Consider the following 27274-nt stretch of genomic DNA (forward strand, 5'->3'; position numbering starts at 1 on the left):
CATTGCAGACGGAGCATTGTTATATGGTTTCTTTGTGCATTTATTTCAATTTTCCACATCTCCTAAGTTGGTTATATGAACCTGAGTGCATGATGCCATAGCAACATTTAGTTCTAGCCCTTTAGTCATGAAAACGGGAATCATCCCTTTCCTTCAAACAACTTCATCTCAGCTTTTAAAAAATCCTCCTTATGATATTTGCCCATTTCCTTTCCTGTACAGCCACAGTACTGTTAACCTCATAATTTCTCATTTCTCTTCTCTCCCCTTTGTTCAAGAGGTTGCTGCAAAGGTAATAGTCCTTGTCCACAGTCATGTTTATTTTTTGAATGAGTGATATTTTGAATGAGTGTCCATGCCATCACTTCCTTCAGGACTCCAAGGCAAGAAAAGATAGAAAAGTTGTGGCCTAATAGAGATGTCTAAAAGTCGATATACAACAGGCTGACTGTGCTATCTTAGAAAGACATGATATTACTGCAGTGGCTCTATTTCTCTGCCTCCTTGTCCTGACATTGGGATGATAATAGCAACAATGATAACGAACACGTGAGCTTGTTGTTCCAAGTGCTTTATATGGAAGAACTAATAATCCTGATCTTGAGCCAATGGGGTTAATATGCAGTTAGTATCATCTCTGTTTCCATATGTGGAAACTGAAGTACATAGACAAATGAAATTTGCTCAAGGTAACATAACTTATAAGTCTCAGGGCTGGTCTTGCAATCTAGGCAGAGTCTATCCTTTTAATCACTGCACTGTGCCACTTCTCCGTGGAAGAAATATCTGGGCTCTGTTAGGAACTGTGGCTTAATGCTGTTACTACTGCTTTTTAGAGACAACTGTTTTTAACTCACTTGGTATCATTTAATGAATAAAGTAAGAATGTGTGACTATGCCCCCTGGCTTCCATTTCAAGATGTGTACTGAGCCCATTGGTTTATTCCCTACCCACCCCCCCCCACTCCCCCTCCCTCCTGGTTTAGGTCCCAGTAAAAATCTGGAACAGGAAGAAAATCTCATAATCTTACAACAATGAAGATAACTGGAGAAAAGCTATATGAAGTTTTAATAAGTCTCCAGAGGTCAGAAAGAGCATGGAAAAGCAAAAGCATTGAATGGTGCACTGAAGTGGGGGTAGCTTTAGCCTGAGGTGTTCTCTGAATCAAAAAAAGGAACCCAAGTTGCCCATTGGAACCCAAGAGGTTTCAGCCTGAAAAAAGGAGGAGGGTAGAGTGAAAGAAGATACTGAGAAGTGGACAGAAAATGGGGACAAATTAATTACCTGTGTAAAGAATAGTTGCCTCCTTACCCCCACACTCATTGCCCACCCTCCCCCACCTCCCCCGCTTTTCAGGCATTTATCTCTCTCCTCAGGCCAAGAAGAAAATGGATGCTTATTCTCTAAAAACATCTGAAAAACCTTTCTTCAGAGAACTAGAACAGTTAGTGTGGTGGTATTTGGGACACCCTGATCCTGCTCACTACAAAGTGAAGCCTGGAAGTCAAAAAATGTGCCTATGTGCACAGAGCTTCCAAGTTAGGTTTTCCACTGCTTCTTCCTGAAATATGAACAGAAAACCACAAGCTACTAGTCATTGAAGGAGAGCCTGTGGTATGACTGAGAAAGATCAAGCTAAAAACAAAGCACAATAGAAAGACTAACTCTACAGATAATTCAAAGGAGAGAATTTCAAAATAAAAATAACCTCTGACTGGCATCCTTTGACAGATTCAAAGCAATGTTACATGTAAGGAAAAAGAAAAGGGTGCCATGAAAAAGGAACAGAGAAGAAGAAAGAGCTTTGGGAAATTAAACATTTTATTGCCAAAGTTAAAAAAATCAATTTAAAGATTGCATTCAATCTCTTACAGTATTAGATAAAAATAGAAAGAGATGGTAAATGTCAGAGAAAAGATAAGCAAAATCAAGGAACAACTGAGTAAGTCTAATATCTGGCTAATAAAATTCTGCAAAAAGGCAATAAGACAATAAAAGGATAGAAATGACCAAAGGAATAATAGAATTTCTCAGAATGTATCTTTATATTTAAAGTGCCAAACAAGTGTGAAACGGGATGAAAAATATACCCACTTAGTCACAAGTTAGTGACACATGAGGACACCAAGGATAAAGAGAAGATCCTGAAAACTTCTGAGAGGGAAAAAGGTCACCCATAAAGGAACCAACCTCAGATTTTCCCACAACCACATCAAATGCAACAAGACAAAGGAGCAATGTCCTCTAAGTTCTGAGAAAAATTAGATACAGCCTGGAATTACACACTAAACCACAATATTAATCAACTATGGGGGCAGAATATAGGCATTTTTAGAGTCACAGGGGCTTAGAAATTCACTTGTCATGTCTTTTTCAGCTTTTTTAAAAAAAGTTATCTGAGTATGTGCTCCAGTAGTATGAAAAAATTAAATCAAGAGAGAGGAAAACATCCAAGAAACAATGGATTCAATTCAGGAGTGTAATGAAGAGAGTTCCAGAATGACGAATATGAGGCAGCCCCAGAGAACAAGTGCAGCTTGGGGCAGGAAGACTGGGGAAAGGGGGTCCCTAAGAAAAAGTAGGCCAGAAAAATAGACATTATGATGGAGACTGTAAAAACCTAAGGACAAATAAGGGCAGAAATGCAAGAGAAAGGAAAAGTAATCATAAATAACAGGAAAAAGCAAACAATTATTAAAAATAAAAGGTAAGTTCTAGGATAATTCTCATAGTTCATTCAACATGTGAATGGTGTATGGCCATGATCATTGATGCCCACCCTCATCAGGGTGGGAGTAGGAACCGAGGTATGCTCTGTTAAGCATTCCCATACCCCATGAGAGGCATGGAAGCAGAGAAACACTATACTTCATGGTACCACAGTAAGCTTGGACAATGAAGACTTTTGCAGGGACCACCACAAAGCACAATTCCCCTATTTGTCTGGCAACCCTTGGGTCTCTAGTATCATGGGTCTCTAGTATTATCAGAAGCCAATACTGATGGCAGTGGAATTTTATACTAGCTCTAGCATGGAGACAAAACTAAGTTGATTTAATACATTAAAAAGTTATATTTCAAACCTGAGTTTGTGGGCCAAGATTCAATCTACAACTCTACTGGGGATGGGGCAGGTAGAAGAGAGAAAAGATGATGGTATAAATGAGCTAAATCCTCACCTCTCATAGTGTTTACTCTGTCAGTAAATGATGTCTAGAGTGAGAACTGAGGATATATGCATCTCATATAGAGAGAATTTCCAGAGGCACTAAGCACAGAAATGTTTGCTTCTGGAAACTGGGGTTAGGAGTGGGGAGAAGATATAGGACATCATTTGCATTTAAGTTTCATTTGTACATTTGTTTCGATATATATATACACACATATATGTATACATATATGTGTGTTTATATATATGTATATATCTATATATAGCTATACCTTCTAAAATTTTTAAAAAGTATGTCCTTTTATGCCAATCCTACTGTCCAAATTCCCTTGCTACAGTGGAGTTGTTTAAATTGTTTTTAAGTCTATTGTAAACCACCTTCTTGGAAGAGGGTGAGGCAATAAATCAAATAATTAACCAGTCATGGGCATCCATTCATCCATTTTCTTTTTTTTTTTTTTAATTTTTTTTTTCAACGTTTATTTATTTTTGGGACAGAAAGAGACAGAGCATGAACGGGGGAGGGGCAGACAGAGAGGGAGACACAGAATCGGAAACAGGCTCCAGGCTCTGAGCCATTAGCCCAGAGCCTGACGCGGGGCTCGAACTCCCGGCCCGCGAGATCGTGACCTGGCTGAAGTCGGACGCTTAACCGGCTGCACCACCCAGGTGCCCCCATTCATCCATTTTCTAAGCCTCTCCTCTTTTTCATTTCCAAGAGTGCTCTCTAGGACACGAGGAAGACCCTATTTAGTCCTGTCATTGTCTTGGTTGTGGGGTAACAGGAAGCTGAGGAGCCTTAATTTTTAGCATCTACACTTTGGCTCTGAAGACTGCTATTGAAATAGTAAGCTCTGATTACAGCTTTTTAATGTGCGCTGTTTTCCTGGAGCTAAAGAACAATCTTCCGAATTAGTATCAATAAAATGATTTCTAACAGGATCTCTGACACCAGAAGTTGCCACAGACACCAATGTAATTACTATTTCCAGACCCTGGCCTTGCCAGGCAGCACAGATAATCACCAACAACCACAGGCTGATGATTAGCTGGTCAGTCAACTGACATTGAATGCTCACTGGGAGGTTCTGTAGGGGTGACAAGGAAAGAGAAGACCCTGCAATGATCTTACTCCAAGGCACAGCAAACTAAAAGGAGCCAAGGGTGAGGAGCAAGGAAGAAAAACAGAGATTCACACATATCAATGGACAGAAATAAATAAACATATTCTCAGTTACACACACAGGGCCCTGGAGATCCAAGTTGGGTTGGAATAAAAATGGATTCTCCCTGATCTGGCCCATGTTGACCTCTCTGATTTTATGTATTACCTCTTTTTGTTTTTGCCCCCTGCCTTCCAGCTGGACCTAAACTACTGGATGTCCCCTTCTGTGCCTCCATGCTAATTACATGCTGTTTACTTGCCTGAAAGGCTGCTCTATCACTCAGCCTTTGTCAGGCTGCGAATTTTCCCAATCCATCAAGAATTAGTGTAAATCTGAACTCTTCTGTGGAGCCCTGCCTGAGCCACTTGTTTTCATGCTTCCACTCTACTCTGAATTATAGCTATAATCCATTATTGTGCTGAAGTAATCTATTTTCAGGTTTGTTTCTCTAGTAGATTGTAAGCTTCAGGAGAGGAGAGACTGGTGCATTATTCATTCCAAAAGAATTAAAATAGTTAATATATGTAAAATACTTAGAACAGTGCCTAGAATATAAGCATATAAGCTTTTATAATTATTATCATCATTATTATCATCATTATTATGATCAATCTTTGTGTTTAGGAGCTCCAACATAATGTCCGGCATGTGAAAGTGGTGGCTAAGCAAATCCTTCTTCATTTGAATTATTGGAACATTTCAAACAAGCTGAATTTTAGAGATGAGGAGGTTGGTAGGTGTCTTGGCAGTGGTCATGGTTCCATAGTAAAAGTGAGGATGATTTCTTTAAATATCGATAATGTAAAGAAGAGAATACCTTTGAAGAAGCAAAGGATCTAACAGGTGAATAAAGTTAGTTATGGAGGATAAGAGGGTATTTCAGGTGACATGAGACTATTGAACACAGGTTTGCTGTTGGCTTTGAAATAGTATACTAGTCCTCAGAAGATGGGCTTGTTGGGAGAAACAGTTAATGCTACTCAAGTAACTTTGTTTTCTTCAGGATTACCTGGAAATAGAAGGTCAATCAGCCAGACAGATGTTTCTACGCTCATCCCCCTTTGCTGTCTGTATGTGTGATGTGCACGTGTGTGCTGCCATCTGGGTGAGCCTATCTGGGCACAGATAGGATGGATCATTAAGCTGTCTTTCCATATGGAGCCTGAGTAGCATCTGAACCATGATGTCACAGGTAGGTAACTCTTTCCTTCACAGAGGCATTACATGATCCCTAGGGTTGTACCAGACCAGTCATTTCTTTTGTTCAAACCCTACATGCATTTTGTAATCCTACCACCTTTGTTCATGATTTTATTTAATCTTATATCACTGGTCCCATTCTTCTCTGTTTACACAAATCCTGTCCAAGCTCACTTCCTTCAGAGAGGCTTCTCTGACTACTCTGGCTCATAGACCTCTCCTCCTTTTCAGGACTCATAGAAATTCATAGATTGTAACATTTATTTCTCCCATAGTTATGTTCTATGCTGTGAAAACACACTGTTGTCCTTTATTGCTATTTGAATGTGTACAGCTATTTAGCTCCCTGAGTAGACCACAGGATCTTTAACAGGAGCCTGTATTATGCCTCTCTGTAGTCTCTGCCACAATTGGCACAGTTTGATGAGTATAGTAGGTACACAATAGGTATTTCCTTACGAATGAATGGATAAATCTCCCAGGAAATCCATTCAAAAAGATTTTCCTGGGAACCCCCTTATAAATGCTTACCTTCTACTTTAGATTGTCAACACATGTTAAAGGATAAAACATTCAGGTTTAAAACACATGGATTTAGGGGTACCTGGGTGGCTTAGTCGGTTAAGTGTCTGACTTTGGCTCAGGTCATGATTTCATGGCTTGTGGGTTCGATCCCAGTGACAGGGTCTGTGCTGACAGCTCAGAGCCTTGAGCCTGCTTCTGATTCTGTGACTCCCTTACTCTCTGCCCCTCCCCCACTCATTCTCTCTCTCTCTCTCTCTCTCTCTCTCTCTCTCTCTCAAAAATAAACATTACAAAACCATGGATTTATATTTCAAAATGCTTTAGTCTTCATATTCTTTGTTTGTTAATACACTTCATAATATTTGTTAATATACTTTATAGTCCGGATGCAAATTTAGGCTAGGTACACTTGAGGACAAAGCTACTAGACTCTTGAATATTTAAACATACTCCTAAAAATTATCACAATTTGATCAACCATAATTAAGGGAACATTTTATTGCTGTGAGCAGGTGAGTGTCCTTGAGTATGCTTCTTAGGGAAAGCGCTAAATGCAATGTGGTTCCTTGCAAGTCCCATAGTACTCTGTCAACAGCATGCACTGCTGCATGCCCACTAAACCTGAAGGGTTCAATTCTTTGAGTGTATGTATAGTCTAGATTAATCAAGGTCTGTGGTGAATAAGAGTGAATTAAGGTGGCATAGCTTTCCAATACCTGTTAATATTAGGTCATGAGATAGGTGGGTTATAAGTATTTTGGTGTTCCTAGCATAATTCATGTAAAAGTTTTCCTTATATCCAGTGTATTATGAAAGCAAGAGAAATGAAGCCTTATGGCAATTTCTGTGTATCATTGTGCTGTCAGTAATTCCAAAGTGGCTTAACAGCTAAATGGAACAAGACTCTTGTCACCATCATGATTCACTGCTTACCGGAAAGCACAGAGCTAGCCTTAATCTGATTCTCACCACAACCTTGAGAACCAGGTAGTACTATCTTCTATTTGCACTTGGGAAACTGATGCTCATGGAGGTTAAGGGACCAGCCCATGATCTCACACCAAGTAGGAGAAACAGCCAGACTTCGAAAGGCATCCTGTACCTTAAAGTGTAGTCTTCTTTCTAATTCCTACTAGCATAATGAAAAATCTCAAATAAGCCCTTGACATAGCCCTATAGTTCTACTTCATTTTCCTAGTAAATTCCCTTCCCCATTTTCTGAAGTGACTCTTTATATCTCCTCCATCTTCAAATCATCCACATCCTTGTATCATAATTCGCTAGAAAATAGAAACCACTAGAGGAAATATATATCCATATTTTCATCTCTATAAAAATCATTATAGTTCCTATCTTCTGTCTTCCTTCCTTTACAATAGGAACATCCCCATCAAAGACAATTCCTCTACTTATCTCTGGATTCCAACCCCTCTCACCTTCATTCATTCATTCAATCCTTCTTTCTTCACCAATATTAATATCTCCCTTTCTTTTTAAAAAAATTTTTGCTTATTTATTTATTTTTTGAGAGAGAGAGCAAGCCAGGGAGGGGCAGAGAGAGAGAGAGAGAGAGAGGGAGAGAAAAATCCCAGGAAGGCTCTGCACTGTCCGTGCAGAGCCCGATGCGGGGCTTGAACTCATAAACCATGAGATCATGACCTGAACCAAAACCAAGAGTCGGATGCTCAACTGACTGAGCCACCCAGGCACCCCTCAACAATATCTCCCTTTCTATCTGATCATTCCTTTTAGTTGCAAAACATGACTCCAATCTCCCCAGTTTAAAACCATCTTCCTTTGTCCTCCAAATCACTTACTTGCTAATTTTTGTGCTCCCATTCTCAGCAAAACTTCCTTCAATAGTTGTCCATTCTACTACATCTTACACCCAATGTAATATGGCTTCTGTACCCCTTACTCCACTGCATGTGCTCTTGTTAAGTTTTCTAGTGGCCTCTGAGTGGCCAGATTGGTGGCTCTTTCTCTAGTCTCACTTCACTTGATCCTTCATCATAATTCTGTTCAATTGATCACTTTCTCATGGAACAAGTTTTGGGGGAAAGATCTTTCCACTTTTAGACACTTTGAGTTAGAGGTGTCAGACAAAATAGAAGTAGAAAATTTTTGCCTTTGTTGAGTATAAGTGAGGTAATCTAAGGTGAATGTGTGGAGTGTGAGAGAAGAGAAAAAGGGCTAAACCCTAGGGAGGTAGAGGCAGAGAGTTCTACAAAGGAGCCAGAGAAGGGGTGACTATCAGGGCAGGAGATGCTGAGGATACAGAAGCCAAGGAGGAAGCAAGTGGTCAACAGAAACAAAGACCATAGAAAGATGAAGTAAATAAGGATTGGCAAGAATATATTGTACTTGGGGAATTAAAAGCTCATTAGTCACCATATATAAATAATTTCAGGATGTTGACAGAGGCTAATTGTATCAAGGCTTGATTGTATTGAGTTGAAGTGCAAGCCAGCAATTTAGACATTTCTTTGGAGAAGCTTGGTTGTGAAGAGAAGAGAAATCAGGTAGCATCCAGAACAGATATAGGATTGAGGGAGGGTTTTGAAAAAAAATTAGGTTATATCTGAGTTTGTTCAGAGATTGCAGAGAAGAAGGCTTGCCTAATGTTATACCATTTATGCTAGAACTAAAAATAGAATTTATTTATATTGTCTCCCAGATTAATTGAGATAATATATGTACAAGAGTTTTAAAGACTATGAAGTGCAACAGGAACTTAATATGGTATCCTCATTTCCACTACCTCATAATTAATTACCAGGAAGTAATTGGATTACATTTTTTTTACTGTATAACATACCCTCCATTCCATTAGCCATCAAAAGAACCTCATTGTTATTTATCCAGCAGTTCTTAAATGATTGAATTGATATGAATGATCTTCTGCTTGCTTTTTTTTTTTTAAGGAGTAGGGGATATCTGGAGTAGATATTGGCCAGCCTGTATTTTCTGTTCACTTGTTCTGAGCTAGCAGATAACAGGATGGGTTACATAGTTATAGGCCTGATGAATACTAAATGCTCAACTCCTTCTCTATAGGATTACTCCTTTCTGATAAAAGAATGTATAATATAACTCCTGTCAAATAAACTTGAGATACTTTAGATTCTAGGCCTGTTATTCTCAGATATCCTTCAAAATTCTGGAAGGACAAACCTAATTCTTCTTGCCAGCCATCTAAACAGATATTGGCTTATAAACCCAAGATGTTCCACAATGCTTTGGATATGAATCCTAATCATCTTTACTCAGTCTGACAGAAGGTAAAAGTTTAACAATCTGAAATTTAATTCTGTGGACTCAAGGGGCAGAAATCAATGACCTGATATTCAGAGGCCTTTATTAATTATTCATCGTATTTTTCTCTTCTCCTAATATGCCTCCATAACTTCTAAGTAGAGTTATAAGGACTCTTGTTTCTCAAAACTCTTTTAGATCATATGCTGTTAAGTGACTGGATAGTTTCCAATGTCTATGATGTGAATGGTACGTACAGACCAGATGAGGAAGTCTGGGATGAAGTCAGTAACATGTCCAGGCAATGACCTGGAAGGTTATTTCTGTGTTCTTTAGCTTGAGTTTTCTGGTGGATAAAAATATGCAGCAATTCATAATGACAACTCATTACACTTTAGAAAAGATTATTCTGAAAGGTAAATCATGGCTTCCATGAACACTACTCCTGTTTGCTGTGGTGTCTTATGTATGCATGGAATGACTCCCACTTAGGTAGTCTCATAGTCTCAGGACAGACTTGACCTGGCAGTGCATGATTTTTATAACCCTATTTAGGGTGGGAGATTCCTTAGTCTGGACTTCCTCATCTCTACATGAGGCAAGGTTTTTCTTCTCTCTCACCTTTCTTCTTGGTACTCTGAATAATCCCTCCAAGAACAAGGGATGCTTATGTTATTTTTGTTTGTTGGGAACCCATACCTTTCTTAGCTCACCTACATTATGTTTCCCCAGCAAATCTTGATTTTTTTTCCCCTTTGGACTGTGACCAGGGTTTGAATCTTGAGTGCTTTGGGCCAGATATTTGGGCTCTCTTTAAGTTTTGTAATTGGTAAACTGGAATAATACTACATACTTCATAACATTTGTGGGAGAGGTAAATAGAATGTAGTAAAAATATATATAAAAATTTTGTGATAAAATAGTAGTTATTTTATTAAATTGGTTATATTTTCTTTTCTTCCTATAAAACATGACTTATCTAATCATCTATTCCCTTAGGCTTTTCTACCAAATAGTTATCAATAGTCATCATAAAGATGGCGAACAAATGAATATTTCCTATAAATGCAATTTATTTAGGGGCCAGCAGAGCTGCAAAGTATAATAGAAAGAGTGCAGGGCTAGAGAGGTAGGAAGTTCTCAGCTGTGGCCCTGCTGCTTCTCATGCTGACTAGCAGTGTGACCTTGTACATGATTACCCATGCGTGCAAAACTATAAGTTATCAGGAAGATTGCATTTATCATTGATGAAAGAATAACATCAGATTCTTTGAACATTTTAAATCTCATGTAAACCTCAAGTACATTAAGATTAATTCAATTAATCAAGTACTTATTGTGTGACCATTATGGACTGTGCTTGGCAACATGAAGGATATAAAGGATATGCATGTACACATATTTATTAAGAACTTTTATGGGCTTAATTGTGTTCCTCATAAATTCATATGTTGAAGTCCTAACCCCCAGTCCCTCAGAATGTGACTTTATTTGGAGATAAGGTCTTTACTGAGGTAATCAAGTTAAAAATGAGGCCATTAGTGTGGAACCTAATCCAATATGACTGGTGCCCTTATAAGAAGAGGAAATTTGGACACACACACACACACACACACACACACATTTGTGATTTGAAAACACAGGGAGAAGACTACTGGCAAGTGAAGGCCTAGAACAGAGCCTCCTCTCATATCCCTCAGAGGAACCAGTCTTGCCAACACCTTGACCTTGGACTTCTGGCCTCCAGAACTGTGACAATAAATTACTGTTGTCTACAGCACACAGTTTGTGGCAGTTGGTTAAGGCAGCTATAGCAAACTATACAAGGACCTATTATGTACTAGGAAAATAATACTGACCAAAACATTGTTCTTTCTTTCAGGGGAAAGAGGTAAAGAAGCAGATAATTCCGCCTGTGTGATAAGCCTGCTTCATTCACGGATGTGTATAGGGTGCCATGGGAAGCCAGTGAAGGGTAGTTGAGCAATACCACAACAGAATTTGTAAAAGGCTCCCAAGAAGGAACCTCTGATCTGGGCTTTTGAAGTAAGGGTTACCAGGCTAAGAATGAGTGCAGGAAGGGAACTGAGTAGAGAACAGTGTGTATAAGATGCTGTGTGCAAAGACTTGGATGTGTGATTAGGTATGGCTCGGTTGTAGAATTGTAATAATTCAACACAGCCAGAGCTTAAGAGGGGTAAAAGATGAAGCTGCAGAGGTGGGCAGGATCCAAATCAGTAGAAGAAGTCTCCACAGAGGGGGTGGGGTGGGGGGCAGGGCCTTGAGGAATGGGTTTTTCTTGAATAGGCAATTTGGAGGAGATAAGCTATGTTAGGTAGAAGGGAAATTATGAAGAAAGTAAAGGTATATATTTGTCAGTGAGTGTTCTAGTCTGATTAAAGCAGAGGCCCTCTTGAGAAGTAGTGGGGATGAGGTAGAAAATTAAGAAGTAAGATAAAGAAGTACCTCAAAGGACCAGAAGTACAACAAACTGGGAGTGCTTCAAGGGCAGGGCTGGTGTCCTGTTCCATGTCTACAATTTAACAGGGGCTCTCTTAACAGTCACTGAATGAGTGATAGGAAGAATGATGAAATAAATGTGGTCTTAGTGAATTGAGCAGGGACTTTTAGAATAAAAAGGTTTGTTTTTGAAATCCAGGTGGTACTGGGCAATTTTTTTTTAACCTTGTTGAGTTTCATTTATGAATATAATAATAATAATATTAAAATAATTCTCTTCATTTATAACTATGGAGATACTAATACTTACTGACAAGGATTCCGTGAGAATTACAGGGGATAATTTATATGAAACCAAACAGAACTTTAAAATTCCATCCAATCAATGTTTATCAGAAGCCACTATATGCCAGGTACTCTACTAGGCTTTAGGAATACAGAGATAAATAAGACCTGGTCTCTGCCTCTAAAGGAACTCATGTTTTAGGGTGGGAGGTAGACATCTGAACATATAACATAATTACAGCACAATATAATACAGATTAGCATAGGGCTAAGAGCAGGGTGCTGGGGTGCACAGGGACAGAGTGATTATGACAGCCAGATGACTGGATGGTATAAGGAAATACTTCCTGGAGGAAGTGATGTTCAAGCTGAATCATGAACAATGCTGCACAATTAGGTGAAGAAGGAAGATAAAGGAATTTCAAAGAGTGTGAACTACAGGCTCCCTTTGCAGCTGTGTTTTTCTAGTTCCTATGCCTGTGCATTTCCCTTGCTGAAAATATACTCCCATCTGATTGGTTAGAGCAAAAACACCCTCTCTAGCTCTTATGAGACTCCTGAAGGCTGGCTTTTGCTCTGAATATCCTCAGCTATTGACTGGGTTCTCTTTAAACCAAACAGGCCTTCAGGAACCTTGCTGTAGTCACTTGCCAGATTCCCTTACTCCCTTTTTCCTTCTCTCTTTCTTTTATTCATCTTTGTTTGCTTTTCTCTTCCTCCTTTCAGCAAACATTTACTGTGCCTACATGTGTAAGCCATGGGTTGTCTCTGGAGATATAGAGGATCAAAACATATTTCTAATTCTCAAGGAGTTAAAAATAATTGAGTACATTAATCAAGCAGCAAACTATGGCTCTTTGACCAAATCTGCATTTTTGTAAATAAAGCTTTATTGGAACATAGCCACATCCATCATTCATATATTGTCTATGGCTCTTTTCATACTAAAACAGCAGAGGTGAATAGTTGCAACAGAGACCATATGATTATCAAAGCCTAAATATATTTACTATCTGGCCTTTGACAAAACAAGTTTGCTGACCCCTGTTCTATTATTTGTGTGTGTAGGTAGATGGACATGTAAATAGCTAATGTGGCACAGTAAAAAAAGTTGTAAGAAAGGGAACTACAGAAGAAGCATTCTTGACCCATGCTTGGAGGGTCAGGGAAGAAGTGACAGCTAAAAGAAGTGACAACCAGGCTGAGAACTAAAGGGTAAAAAGGAGTTAAGAGGGGAAGGAAGGTCATTCTTGGCAGAGAGCAGCAGGTGCAAAGGCCAGGCAGTGAAAAATAAATACATGGTTCCCTAGAACTGTAGAGAGAAAATGGTAACAGAAGAGGCTGAAAATTAAATTGGGGCCATAAAGGATCCTGAATATGAAAGCCATATTAAGGATTTTGGAAACATAATCTCCCGTAAGTAACTGAGAATCACTGAATTATTTTAAGCAGAGTAGTGCTAAAGCAAACGTGTGCTTTAGAAAGAGCACTCTGGCTGCAGTAATACTTAACATTTGTTGGGCATTTGTTCTATGCCAAGTCTGTGCTAAATGCTTTGCATGCATACACGTATATGGAAATGTTTATTGAGTAGCTGGACAGTATTGGAAGTCAGGTAGAAAGAGGCAGAGTAGGGACAGCTATGGATCCATGAGAACTAATGATCTCTCTAATGGATGGACAGGTAGAGCACCGTGCACATTTGGAGGTGGGAGGAGGATTAGGAACAGGAATGATTGGAAAGGGCAGTGTAATGTCACAGAACCCTAGCAAATATCAATAAGGGAGTAAATGTCAATAAAGAGTGGGTGCTGAAAATAAGACATTGTAACGAGGGCAAGAGAAATGAAGTGAGAAGAAAGGGGGCTGGGATTTGGCAAGAAGCAGGTCACAGCTGACTTCAAAGAGAACAATTTTAGCAGAAGATCTGGGAAGCAGGCAGGATTATAGGGGTTAAGGAGGTGATGGGAGTGAGAAAATGGAGGTCATTGCCTGTGAACACATGTTTGAGAGAACTGTCTTTTTAAAGAAGCGAAAAATATAATTGTGGCTGGATTTCTTAAAATTAGTCTGTAATTCAGCAGTTTGAATAAGTTTTCTGATTCATGAAGTAAATTCTTCATCCCAAATATCTGGTCATTTGAAGCAATACTGGAGATGAAATTATGCAAATATGCTACATGACTAAATTAAAGGCCAATTCATGTGAGCAGGAGTTAGTAATGGGAGTCGTAGTACTGCATTATTAGAAAATGGGGCAGCTTATTTTAATGCTTAAAAAGGTAACTGCAATAACATCTAGGTGGAAGAAAAGGCCTCCTCACTATCACCAGATTAGAATTTCAGCTAATGTTTTTTCTGAAAGCCATTCTTCTAAGATGGTCATCCCTGAACATGCCTTCATTTCTGACTTTCCACTGCACAAGCAATCAGTGTCCTTCCATGGCTAATGAGATCTACAGAAACAATTAACAGCTCTGCCAGCACCAATATTGTACCCTGAAACTTTAAATGGTTCAAAATATTAAATAACAAGTCCAAAGAACATTTCTCCTAGATCCCTCATTAGGTTGATTTTACAGATGAGTAAACCGAATCATAGAGAAGCAAGGCAGTGGAAATGAGAAGTCTTACTTGAGTTCTCTCTCACACCACTGCGAGGCTGTTGCCTATTACATTTGTAATTAAGCTGTTGTCCAGATAAAGAATGACTCCCTCCTGGCTTTGACTTTTGGATGCCAACAGACTTTAAATGCCTGTAGTTGAAAAAAGAATAATTTTTTTTTTATTTTGCAGAAGTGGATGTGTAACTACTGGACTGAGTTTGTAAAATTATAGCTGCACATTCACCATAAAACCACCCACTTCAGAGCCTAGACTGTTGCAGAAACAGGATGAAGTGGAGAGTGTGGCAGGTATTTTTCTCTTGGACCTTGAAATATCAGTAACTTTATAAAATATTCTTAAGAAATATTTGAAACAAGAAATCATCCTGGGGGTTATTAGTCTTGGCCTTTAGGGACAATTTATTTTTCTGCTTCACAAGTTTAACTTCTTTCTTGGATCATAATGCTGCTAAGACACATGAAAGGTCATTTTGTCAGGTCAACTGCAAATGGTGCTCTTACTACAGAAAAGTTATGTAAAAGAGGAAAAGAGAAGTAAGCGCATTAGCATATAAAATGCACCACAAAATGGAGAAGGAAATTTCAACTACATACTTATAAGATGACTCTTTCTTAAATCTTTTGTCCAAATGGATGACTTCCAAGAGCTCTGTGGCTTTACTTCAGTTTCTAATAGGCACTACTCATGCTGACCTTCAGGAAGTCCTTTATGAATGCTACTCACCCAAGTGTACAAAAATGCCAGACCACATAGGGCTTCTGGAATTATTTTTATTTTTTACTCTGTAAAGGCTGCATTTTGGACATTTTAATAATGGTCAAAGCATCCTAAGCCAACCTAGATGGCAACTGCTAGAAACATAGGAAGTGTTAAAAAAATGAGTTGGCATAATTTCATTTTTTCCCTTTTTTTGATTAGAGTTTACAAATATAACTACTAGCTAGTTATCCTGGTGAGGATATGAGTCAGTCCTCCTCCAATAATATAAACTTCTTGATTCAGTTTTTGGACCATAAATCTACCATAACACTGTCAGTGTTTTGTTGTTATCAGTATCTTTATCTTTCTTTACCCCCTGCTATGAGAAATTTTATTTCTTCCATTGCCTACTGTAATTTATTGCTGGAAAAGCAATTGTTAGTAAGTAATGTGCTGAAGGATGGTGATTATATAAAAGAATGAGGGCAAGATCCCTGTGATAGAGTGTATGTGTATGTGTGAGCACATGACGGAATGAGTGTCTAACGTGCATGCAAATGATATGTAGGTCTGAGAGCAATATTGTAACCTAATAGAGGTCAAGAAGCATGTATTGTTCATGGTTACATTCCCAGGAATTAACACTGTTCCTAGCACATACAAGATGTTTAAGAGTTTGTTGCATGAATGAATGAATGAATGAAGGGGGCTAAAACTTCATGTTCCATTGGTAAAACAAGGCTTCCAGTTTAAACAAGAGGCTGGTGATCCATCTACAACAGTCTGCTGTGTATCTAGTTGTCATGGGATGATGTCTATATACACAGCATTATGGTAGGACTTGTGATAAAGGCAAGGCAATGGAACACACAGAACATGGACTTGAAGAGTTTCTAGTCTAGTGGGAGAGACAAGATATATACAAGTGAAAACTTATAATTCTAGAGAGTGAATAATGGCATGCCAAATGTAATTTTTCATACTGAATACAACCACTACATGAGTTCAGAGAAATGAGAGGCTCCAAAGGACTAGCATCATTAAGGAAAGCTACATAAACAAGGCAGGGATTGAGTTGGACCTTTGAGGATAAAAGAAAGAGGGAAAGGAGAGGAAATAGCTGTAGAGGATGGGGGGAGGAGAGTACAAATGAGCAGTCATCAAGATAAGAATAGATAGTTTGAGTCTTAAAATTTAGCAAGCAGTCATCAGACTTGGAAAAAGGAGAGGATGATAGAAACTTGCACAATAAGGAAGTAAATAAGCATATACATTTTGTACATTAAACACTTCATATCAAAACTCCTTGGTTTAAAAAAAAAGTAATGTTGAAACACATATATTTTAGGGCCCCGGCAGCATTCCCAGAGGCTAGTGAACAGCATATGTCTTACAAGGGGGGAGCTGATGATGTATGACTTCAGAGGGGATGAGCAGGTAAGTGGGGCTTGGATAAGTCTTCAGATGAAAAATTCTGTGTTAAAGGGGCTTTTGAGTGCAACATAGATCTGACTCTCCCAAAGTCTTAGGTCACCTGATATAGTTTTATAGTTATTTAATTGGATCAATTTCAATGTATTTTATATATTTAAGGATACAAGAAAGTCAAAACTATGTGCACAAATGTCAGCAAAGCAGGACCAGGTACATAAAGAAAAAGTTTGGTATTTTGATTTTAGGCACTGAAAAAAAATTCATGCATCAATAAAATCATGGATAAGCATTAAGGCCCAAAGGAGAAGCAATAATTGATAGAGATACAAAAATAAATGGGAGTCTTGCTTTTTCTAACTATGTCTAGGAATTGATATAAGAAATCTTTATTACAGTTAATCATAGCCATGTGGATAAATCATCCATATATTGTATTTACGTGTGAGAGTATGTAGAACAGAGTTGGTAAAAAATATTTAAGCTTTCAATAAATACTTTGGAAGTCACTTATATAGAAAACATTCAATAATGGAATATTGATTAAATAAAAAAATAACTCTTGAGAATGTTTCCTAAATAAAGTATAACTATGCGCGGATGTACAATGAAGTTTCAAGCAACATTAATTATACCCTTTTGATGTCTCTACTGTCTTGTTCTAAAAAGCTAATAAGACCTGCACTACATCACAGTTAATGGGAGTGTGGTGCTTGTTGCTTAGGCAACAGGATGAATAAATGCAGGTCAGAATGTGCTTCAAGAAAAATAAAAGCTAGAATATGATACTGAGTGCAGACTAAACAGGTCTAACAAATTTTTCACCCCATTAATGAAATCTGTTTCTTAAAGTGGGCTGATTATATTGGTATACTTAACTAAATTCATAATTAAATAAGTTTGATTATGGAAATCAATCAATAAATTTTGTAAATGTAGAAACTGATTTTTTATGACACTAGTAGTAAATAGTGTATAGCAGCAGATAAAGCAACAATTGATGACACCATTTTATGATTTGCTCAATTTTCATAATTAACTCCTCTAAATGATCAAAGTTTTTATTTTTTTAATTAATTGTCTCATGAAGAAAGTATTTGACTTATTTGCATTAACTGTTTTCTAATTTTCTGGAAAATTATATATAAAACTTAGAATTGAAAAAATAAGACAATAATCTATGGAGAAGCTCAAACCTTGGTTTTGTCACATATACCCAGGATTTTTGCCTCCCAGATACACTTTGGAATGCTTATACATAATTCATTCCTGAACGTTGTTTTAAGACCTCCAAATGCTTATTTGAAACTTGTTTAATTAACCTTTCAGTTTTAGGCTTTCAAAAAGGGGTTATATTTGCTCAAATGTGTTTAATATTCAGAGGAAAATTATGCTGAATTAAAATATTTGGAAGTAGCCAGAATCCAAAGACCTAACTTCTCATGGGATCAGAATAAATTTGGACAAGAGTATGAAGAATGGGAATGAGAAAGTCTTATCACAGGTAGAGTCAGAGAGAAAGAATAAAGACATCAAAATGTACAGTAAATATAAATAACCATGAAAAGATCTCCATCCTGTTTGATAGTTCCCCAAATGCTTAGTATTCTCTGTTCAGTGTCCTAAGCCTGTCCTAAATCTTCTCAGTGTCCTAAGACTGTCATAGCAACTGAAGACATTTCACTTTTTTTCCTGTTTCAATACCCACAATATCTTGTCTGTCTAATCAGTGACAGTTCTCTTTAACATGAGAAAAATAACAGTAGCTGCATATCTTATTATAAAAAACAGGTTCATAAAGAGTTCTATGTATACAATTACTTCGAGCTCCTACATCTTCTTACATTTATGTAGCTTTTTACAAAAGCTCACGGAGGATACACTTTTTTTTGGAAAAGAGGCAGAAGTTTAACAATTTGACCAATTTTTAAATCTATAATAGTCAAGTTAAGCTCGGAGAAAAGTCATCTCAAATGGAAATTAAAAAAAAAAAAAACATAACTAGCTGTCATATTCTGTTACCAGTTCTCCTATGAATAAGCTTCAGATGTCAGCCCCAGCATTTTATTTAGAAATAGCTATTAATTATTTCTTCAAGCCATTTGTGTGCTATATGCTTATATTATGTAGCTGTCTCTAAATTTAGGGATCAGTAATATATGTGATGGGAACTTAAAAGCAAGGAAAGGTAATAAGGACTGTGACGTAGCTTAACAAGGGAAACTGATGAGCACTGGGGGAGATATATGAATGATTAGAAAGCTGTATTATGGGTCCGCACATCTCCCCACCCTCCTTCCTCGCCTATATTCATCACAGTGAGAAGTTTGCACACACCGGGTTTAGACTGCATGCAGACTAGTATTTAGAAGTATATGAATGTATTTGGTCCATCAGCCTCTCTTTCTAAATAGACAGGTAATTGATGGAAGTGTTTGTTTTTTACCTAAAGTAATAAAAAACACTTCAGTGCTCTTCAATCAGCATATGTAAGTAAGTGAATGTTCTCCATAATTGACCATCTGAAGCAGTTTGCTAACAAATTAAAGGTCATCCACACAATTTAAACTGCTTATCGAACAATTTTCAGAAAAAAAATAATCTTCACACCGTAAACATAACAGATTGTCAAATTAATCATTAAATGCTGATGCTCAAATGAAAAAAAAATATGTTTTAGGAATCTAGAATTGACCGAAGAGTACTATAATCTAACTGGGTATTCTGAGATTACAAATTTATAAAAAGCACACAAAGAATGACAGGGAGAATATAAATGTTAATCTTCTTTCACTGCCTATAAATAGTACTCTCACCGGTTCATTCATATAATACATATGTATATGGATGCCCGTAGATCTCATTTTTCAGCAAGTGTCTATATGTACACAGTAAGTTCAGTCCTAAGGGCATCCAATTTTCTGATGCAGTTACATATATAAATTGACCGGTTTTGGTGCAAATCAGGCTGCCTCTGAGCCGTGTAAGACACATAAGAAGCAAAGACAGACAAAAGGCAGCTCCATGGACACAGAGAGCGTCTTACCATAAACTGTACATTGTCAAATCCATTAGCCATCAGGTGGTTCTCGTACTGAGGTAGCCCAATGCTTTCCAACCATTGTCCCACTGTTTGGACGGGGCATCTGGGTCCTGTAAGAGGATGAAGAGGGAAGCGTTTAAGCAGGGAGTAGCCGTCCACTGGGTAATAGCGGTAGTCCTGGGCTGAGAGGTGGCATTGCCACATCATGCTCCTGGGAAAGTTGCTATCAAAGGAGCCCGCCAGCTTGACAGATTAATGTTCTCAGCGAGAGAGCAAAGTCAGAAGTAAAACATAGTTTGCCAGGCAGGCTGTGGAGTATGACTTGATCCTAGCTCCACATTTCTTACATATTAATCTTTACTACCGACCAGTACGTCATACAGCCCCCAAAACCAGGCAGCAGAAGAAGGCATATCAAGCTGTCAGCTTAGGCTGGTCTGCGTTCTATGTGATTGTTGGAGTACTCCACAATGAGCAATGCACGGCCAGCAGCCAGAATTCTTTTTATCAAGTACTCCTACACTCATCAGTATGCAGCTCCATGCTCCCTGCTCCCCCTCGCTCGCTCCCCTTCATTACCCAGCCCAGGCTACACCTCGCATTTTCAATAATAGCCATCAGATAAGGCAGATTTTTTTTTGTCTGCAAGCTGTAAGCCTGCTGCTGCTGCTTCCTCCTACACACCCATCCAAGCGTCAATCCTGAATGATGAGAGCAGTCAAAACAAATGCAGAAAATAGCAAGATTCAAAAGCAAACCAAAGTGCTTAAATCTCAATTGAATCTTCATACTGGTTATACGTTACAGGGCTATTTGTTGTGGAATTTTACGTTTCAAAAGACACCAGGAAATGTAAAGCTTTAACTATAGCTTATAGCGGAGCTCACTACAGGTTTCTTTTTTCCTTTCCTTTTCTTCTCTTTCCTTTCTTCTTTTCTAAATGCAACACAGATAAATGCTTCTGATGTAAAGCTTTACAGGGTTTTGAGAATAATTATTCTCTTTCTTTAACATGCTGTATCAAAATGAACCTCTGTGAGATATTTTTTTTTTCCTTTCTGAATTAACTGCAAAATACAGAAACTGCATCGCAATCTTGAAGTCAAGATAATTCATTTCTCATTTGCAGGGCTTATTCCAAACAAAAATATTATTAGGCACAAGAAATCCCTTTCCCCTCTGATATTTATAACCCAGTCTACCAGGGTTAGCATTCTAAATTAGCTATAAAGGTAACATTACTGGGTAGAGATTTTTAATAAAGAAGAAGAGCCCTAACCAAAAATAATTCAAGAATAACAGATGCGAATGTGTGAGTTTTACTGAATGGCAGACAGATTGAGTAATTTATTTAATAATTACAAGAAACCAGAGATTAATAATAGAACCCACAGGACCAGATCATAGGAAAGAATATATGTTCTTACTTAAGACTGGGAGAGAACTTGTGGAAGGGTTAGTCTAACCTCTCTCTTAAGGCAGAAATCCCTTGTCACAGAGTGCTCGGAAGATTATCATCCAATTTGTGCTTGAATACTGCCTGGAACAGAGCTCTCACTACTTATCAGGAAGCCTCCACTTATTAGATTTTTTACTTCCTACCTGGCTCCTACTCACTGGTTCCAGCTCTGCCTTTTGGGTTACACAGACTGGGAACAGTGCCTTTTCTACATAAAATGTTTTAAAAATCAAACATAATTCTCATCTCCCCAGAAACAGTGTCTGGCACATAATAAGTGCTCAATAAATATTTATTAAATAAATTAAACATTATTTTTCTTCTTTCCCTAAACCTTATCTTTCTCTTTTTAAGAACATTGTCAGCTTCCCTGGCACATAGACATCAAACTTCAAAACATCTTGTACTCCCTCTTCCACTGCTGACAGGCATTCTCGAGTTCTAGTTACCCCTCACCACTGTCTCTTGCATCCATTCCCTGGATTCTATTTCCTGTTTCATGTTTATGGAACTGCCATCTACTTTGATTCTGTTATCTTAGTTTAGGCCCATGTGGCCTAATGTAACAATAGCATCAAGGGGTGCCTTCGTGGCTTAGTGGTTAAGGGACTGACTCTTGACTTCAGCTCAGGTCATGATCTCACAGTTCATGAGTTTGAGCCCCATGTTGGGCTCTATATTGACAGAATGGAGCCTGCTTGGGATTCTCTCCATCTCCCTCTCTTTCTCCCTTTCCCCTGCTGTCTCTTTCTCTCAAAATAAGTAAATAAACTTAAAATATAAAATAAAACAAAAGCCTCTATGTTGGTCTTCTATCTCTGATATTTTAAAATCTATTTTATACATGGGTGTCAGATTAATCTCTCTAAGACAGTTTTAGTTATTATGCTTTGTTTCAAACCCCCCCCCATGGTTTTCAGTGGGCTTCAAAATAAACTCACAGCTCCTGTGATAACATTTGGGGATCTCCACAATCTACTACAAATCATCTGCATTTATTTACTTTTCTCCAGTACTCCAGTCAGGTAGGATCACTGGCTGGTCTCTAAAGGCAGCCTGTAACATACTTGGGTTGGTTTTGTTATGTCCCTACATTTTTTCCCCTTCATTGGCTTTGAATCAGATAACATTTCCTTTCTGAAATCTTTTATAATCCCTCCTAACAGGAATAACTCTCTTATTTATCTGTTTTAAGTGGCATTATTAGATCCTCTATTAGAACAAATATTTTCTGTGTAATATTGTAGTTATTTTGTACAAGACTTATTTCTCAATGTAGAGCTATGTCTCGCTAATACTGCTTGAAGTAAGGACTCAGTATGCACCTGCTAAACCAAATAATATAATTTTTATGTCATAATCCAAACTACATAAATTTCTAGTTTCAGATTTAAAATTTCATTTAAAAATTCTATCCCAAGTCTCTGAATTCTTTTTTTTTAATTTTTAATGTTTATTTATTTTTGAGAGAGAGAGAGAGAGAGAGAGAGAGAGAGAGCAGGGGAGGGGCAGAAAGAGATGGAGACACAGAATCCGAAGCAGGCTCCAGGTTCTGAGCTGTCAGCACACAGCCCTAGATGGGGCTCGAACTCACAAACTGTGAGATTGTGACCCAAGCCAAAGTCAGATGCTCAACTGACTGAGCCACTCAGGTGCTCCCTGAATTCTTTACTTAAAAAATAATAGGATTTTATTTAAAAATTTTTTCATTGTATTTATTTATTTATTTATTTATTTATTTATTTATTTCAACGTTTATTTATTTTTGGGACAGAGAGAGACAGAGCATGAACGGGGGAGGGGCAGAGAGAGAGAGGGAGACACAGAATCTGAAGCAGGCTCCAGGCTCCCAGCTATCAGCACAGAGCCTGACGCGGGGCTCGAACTCACGGACCGCGAGATCGTGACCTGGCTGAAGTCGGACGCTTAACCGACTGCACCACCCAGGCGCCCCTCATTGTATTTATTTTACAGAGAAAGAGAGAGAGAATTTTAAGCGGGCTCCACACTTACTGCAGAGCCCAGCATGGGGCTCAATCTCATGACCCTGATTATTATGACCTGAGCCGAAATTAAGAGCTGAATATTTAAACAACTGAGCCACCCAGGTACCCCAAGATGATATGTTTTTAAATAGAATTTTTAGGTCTGGATTTTTAACATCCTCTTTCTCTTTTTTACTTGATTATAGTTTATTTCTGATTGGTTCTAGATCTTTTAAGGTCAAAAAGTTTGTTGCAGTTTGGGAATCAGTTTTAAGGGATTTTGGCTGCTCAACATTACCTGTATGAGAAGTTGAAAACAAGACACTATTTGTCTTTTGCCATCTTTAAAACTGGTATGAGGTGGAATTAAAGGCAAATAAGAATTACAGCCTTTCCCAGGGTCACATGGTGACCATGGTCACATGGTTTCTCTTGATCATTTTGAACTATGAGCAAGTAGACAAACTACACAAAGATCGTGTGAATATAATAATGTTTTGGCTTAGTAAGGCGTATATTTATTGGCCAGCTCCTCAAATCCTATCTCATTTCTTAATCCCAGGGACCAAGAACCTAGAAGAGTGCCACACACACACAGCCTAGGCATTAAATCAGTTCTGTTAAATAAACAAATCAATGACATTGGAAATGGCTTTCATAGGATTTTCATTTCTTGAGAGAGAGAGAGAGAGAGAGAGATGCGAGAGTTACTTCAAGGTCCAGACTTCTGTACCAAAGCATAACTTGCTTGCATACAGGCCAATATCCTTGATGAATATAGATGCACTAGCCCTCAACAAAACATCAGCTAAGTGAATTCAACAATATATTAAAAGGATCATTCACCACCCTCAAGTGGGATTTATTCTGAGGACACAAGGATGGTTCAATATCCATAAACCAATCAACATGATATACCCCATTAATGAAATTAAGAATAAAAATCATATGATCATCTCAATAGATGCAGAAAAACCATTTGACAAAATACAATGTCTGTTCTTGATAAAAACTCTCAACAAAATGGGGTTAGAGGGAACACACTTCATCATAATAAAGGCCATATATGACAAACCCACAGCTAATGTCATACTCAATTGTGAAAAACTGAGAGCGTTTCCCCTAAGATCAGGAACAAGACCAGGATGTCCACTCTCGCCACTTTTATTTAACCCAGTACTGGAAGTCATAGTCACATCAGTCAGAAAGAAAAGAAACAAAGGCATCCAAATTGGTAAGGAAGAAGTAAAACTGTCATTATTTGCAGATGACATTGATATTATACATAGAAAAACCTTAACGATTCCACCAAAAAACTATTAGTAGTAATAAATGAATTCAGTAAAGTTGCATGATAAAAAATTAATACCCAGAAATTGGTAGCATTTCTATACACTAATAACAAAGTAGCAGAAAGAGAAATTAAGAAAGTAATTCCACTTACAATTGCACCAAAAAGAATAAAATATCTAGGAATAAAGTTAACCAAGGAAGTAAAAGATCTATACTTTGAAAACTATAAAACATAGATGAAAGAAATTGAAGATGACACGAACAAATGTAAAGATATTCCATGTTCATGGGTTGGAAGAATTAATATTGTTAAAAGGTCCACACTATCCAAAGCAATCTATAGATTTAATGTAATCCCTATCAAAAGACTAATAACATTTTTCACAGAACTAGAACAAATAATACAAAAATATGTATGGAGCCACAAAACACCTGAATAGCCAAAGCAGTCTTGAGAAAGAAGAACAAAGCTGGAAGTATCACAATCCTAGATTTCAAGATATGTTACAAAGCCATAATAATCAAAACAGTACTGGCACAATAGTAGCCACAGATCATGGAACAGAATAGAAAGCTCAGAAATAAAGTCACAATTATATTGTCAATTAATCCACAACAAAGAAGGCAAGAATATACAATGGGGAAAAGACAGTCTCTTCAACAAATGGGTTCTGGGAAAACTAGACACTAGGTGCAAAAGAATGAAACTGCATTACTTATACCATACACAAAAATAAACTCAAAATGGATTAAAGACCTAAGTGTGAGACATGAAACCATAAAACTCCTAGAATAAAGCATAGTAATCTCTTTGGCATTCACCTTAGTAATATTTTTCTAGATATGTCTCATTAGGGAAGTGAAACTAAAACAAACTATTGCGACTACACCAAAATAAAAAGATTTTGCACAGTAAAGGAAACCATACACAAAACAAAAAGACAACCTAGGCAGTGAGAGAAGGTATTTGCAAGTGATATATCCAATAAGGGGTTAATATACAAAATATATAAAGAACTTAAAACAATTCGACACTAAAAAAAAACAATCTGTTTAAAAATATGCAGAGAATCTGAATAGATATTTTCCCAAAGAAGACATACAGATGGTCACAGGCACATAAAAAGATGCTTCACATCACTAACCATCAGGAAAATGTAAATCAAAACTACAATGAGATATCATCTCACACCTGTCAGAATGGCTAGTATCAAAAGACAAGAAATAACAAGTGTTGGCAAGGAGGGACGCCTGGGTGGCTCAGTCGGTTGTGCCTCCGACTGGGGTTCAGGTCATGATCTCGCGGTTTGTGAGTTCGAGCCTGCATCAGGCTCTGTGCTGATAGCTGGGAGCCTGGAGCCTGCTTCAGATTCTGTGTCTCCCTCTCTCTCTCTGCCCCTCCCCCGCTTGTACTCTGTCTCTCTCTGTCTCTCAAAAATGAATAAATGTAAAAAAAAATAAAAAAACACAAGTGTTGGCAAGGATGTGGAGGAAAAGAACACTCGTACACTGTTGGTGGGAATGTAAGTTGGTATAGCCACTGTGAAAAACAGTATAGAGATTCCTCAAAAAATTAAAAATAGAATTACCATATGATCTAGTAATTCCTCTACTGGATATGTACCCAAAGAAAACAAAAACACTAATTCAAAAAGATATGTGCACCACTATGTTTACTGCAGCACTATTTACAATAGCCAAGATATGGAAGCAACCCCAGTGTCAACAGACAGATGAATGGATAAAGAAGATATATATATATATATATATATATATATATATATATATGCGCAATGGAATATTACTCAGCCATAAAGAGGAATGAGATCTTGCCATTTGTGACAACATGGATTGACCTAGAGGGTATTATGCTAAGTGAAATAAGCCTGAGAAATTCAAATAGTATAGGATTTCACTTATATGTGGAATTTAAAAATCAAAACAAATAAACAAAAAAAGCAGAAACAGACCCATTAATACAGGGAACAAACTGATGTTGTCAGAGGGGAGGGGCTGGCGGGATGGGCAAAATGGGTGAAGGAGCATGGGAGATACAGGCTTTTGTTACAGCATAGGGAATATAGTCAATGGTACTGGAATAGTATTGTATGGTGACAGATGGTAGCTACATTTGTGAACATAGCATAACTTATAGAGTTGTCAAATAGCTGAAATACATGTACACCTGAAATAAATGTAACTCTGTGTGTCACTATGCTTCAATTTAAAAACAAATAAAGCTTGGAGAGAATACTGGTTACTGATCACATTACAAATCTTTGTATAGACTGTATTTTATTCTTTATTCAGTCATTCAGTTTCTACTCAGTAATTCTCATATGTTGGTGAAAAGCTATAATGCAGGAGGGAAGAGAGTTGGGAGAGAGTTGGGTAGGGTGAGGAGGTGAGGGAGAGAGGAAGAAAAAAGAGATCTTGAGTCGTGTTGTTTGTGGTTTGGTTATTTTCTCATGAGCCAAACTTCTGAAAGAACCTTGGTTCAAGTCTAAAGATCAATTTTGTGTAGTGGTTAAGTGTATTTCTTACCTCAAGTATTACTTGAAATACTTTCTTGGAGTCTTAAAATTCTTCAAGCATAACAACACATTACCTTTATTCAATAGAACTTCTCTAAGTCCCCAAAGTGAGATAAATGGAGGGAAAAATAAATTAATAGT

General features: G+C 37.7%; 1 protein-coding gene across 13 annotated transcripts in view; it reads right to left on the reverse strand.

Moving 5' to 3' along the window:
- ANKS1B (ankyrin repeat and sterile alpha motif domain containing 1B) overlaps nt 1-27274 on the reverse strand; it is a 1096782-nt gene that overhangs the window by 366005 nt on the left and 703503 nt on the right. For all 13 annotated transcript variants that reach the window (XM_043562285.1, XM_043562284.1, XM_043562283.1 and 10 more), the window contains exon 15: nt 19866-19972. In XM_043562285.1, the coding sequence (XP_043418220.1) occupies nt 19866-19972 (107 nt within the window). The remainder of the gene's footprint in view (nt 1-19865; nt 19973-27274) is intronic.

Source organism: Prionailurus bengalensis, chromosome B4 (genome assembly GCF_016509475.1).
Source record: "Prionailurus bengalensis isolate Pbe53 chromosome B4, Fcat_Pben_1.1_paternal_pri, whole genome shotgun sequence".
NCBI lineage: Eukaryota > Metazoa > Chordata > Mammalia > Carnivora > Felidae > Prionailurus > Prionailurus bengalensis.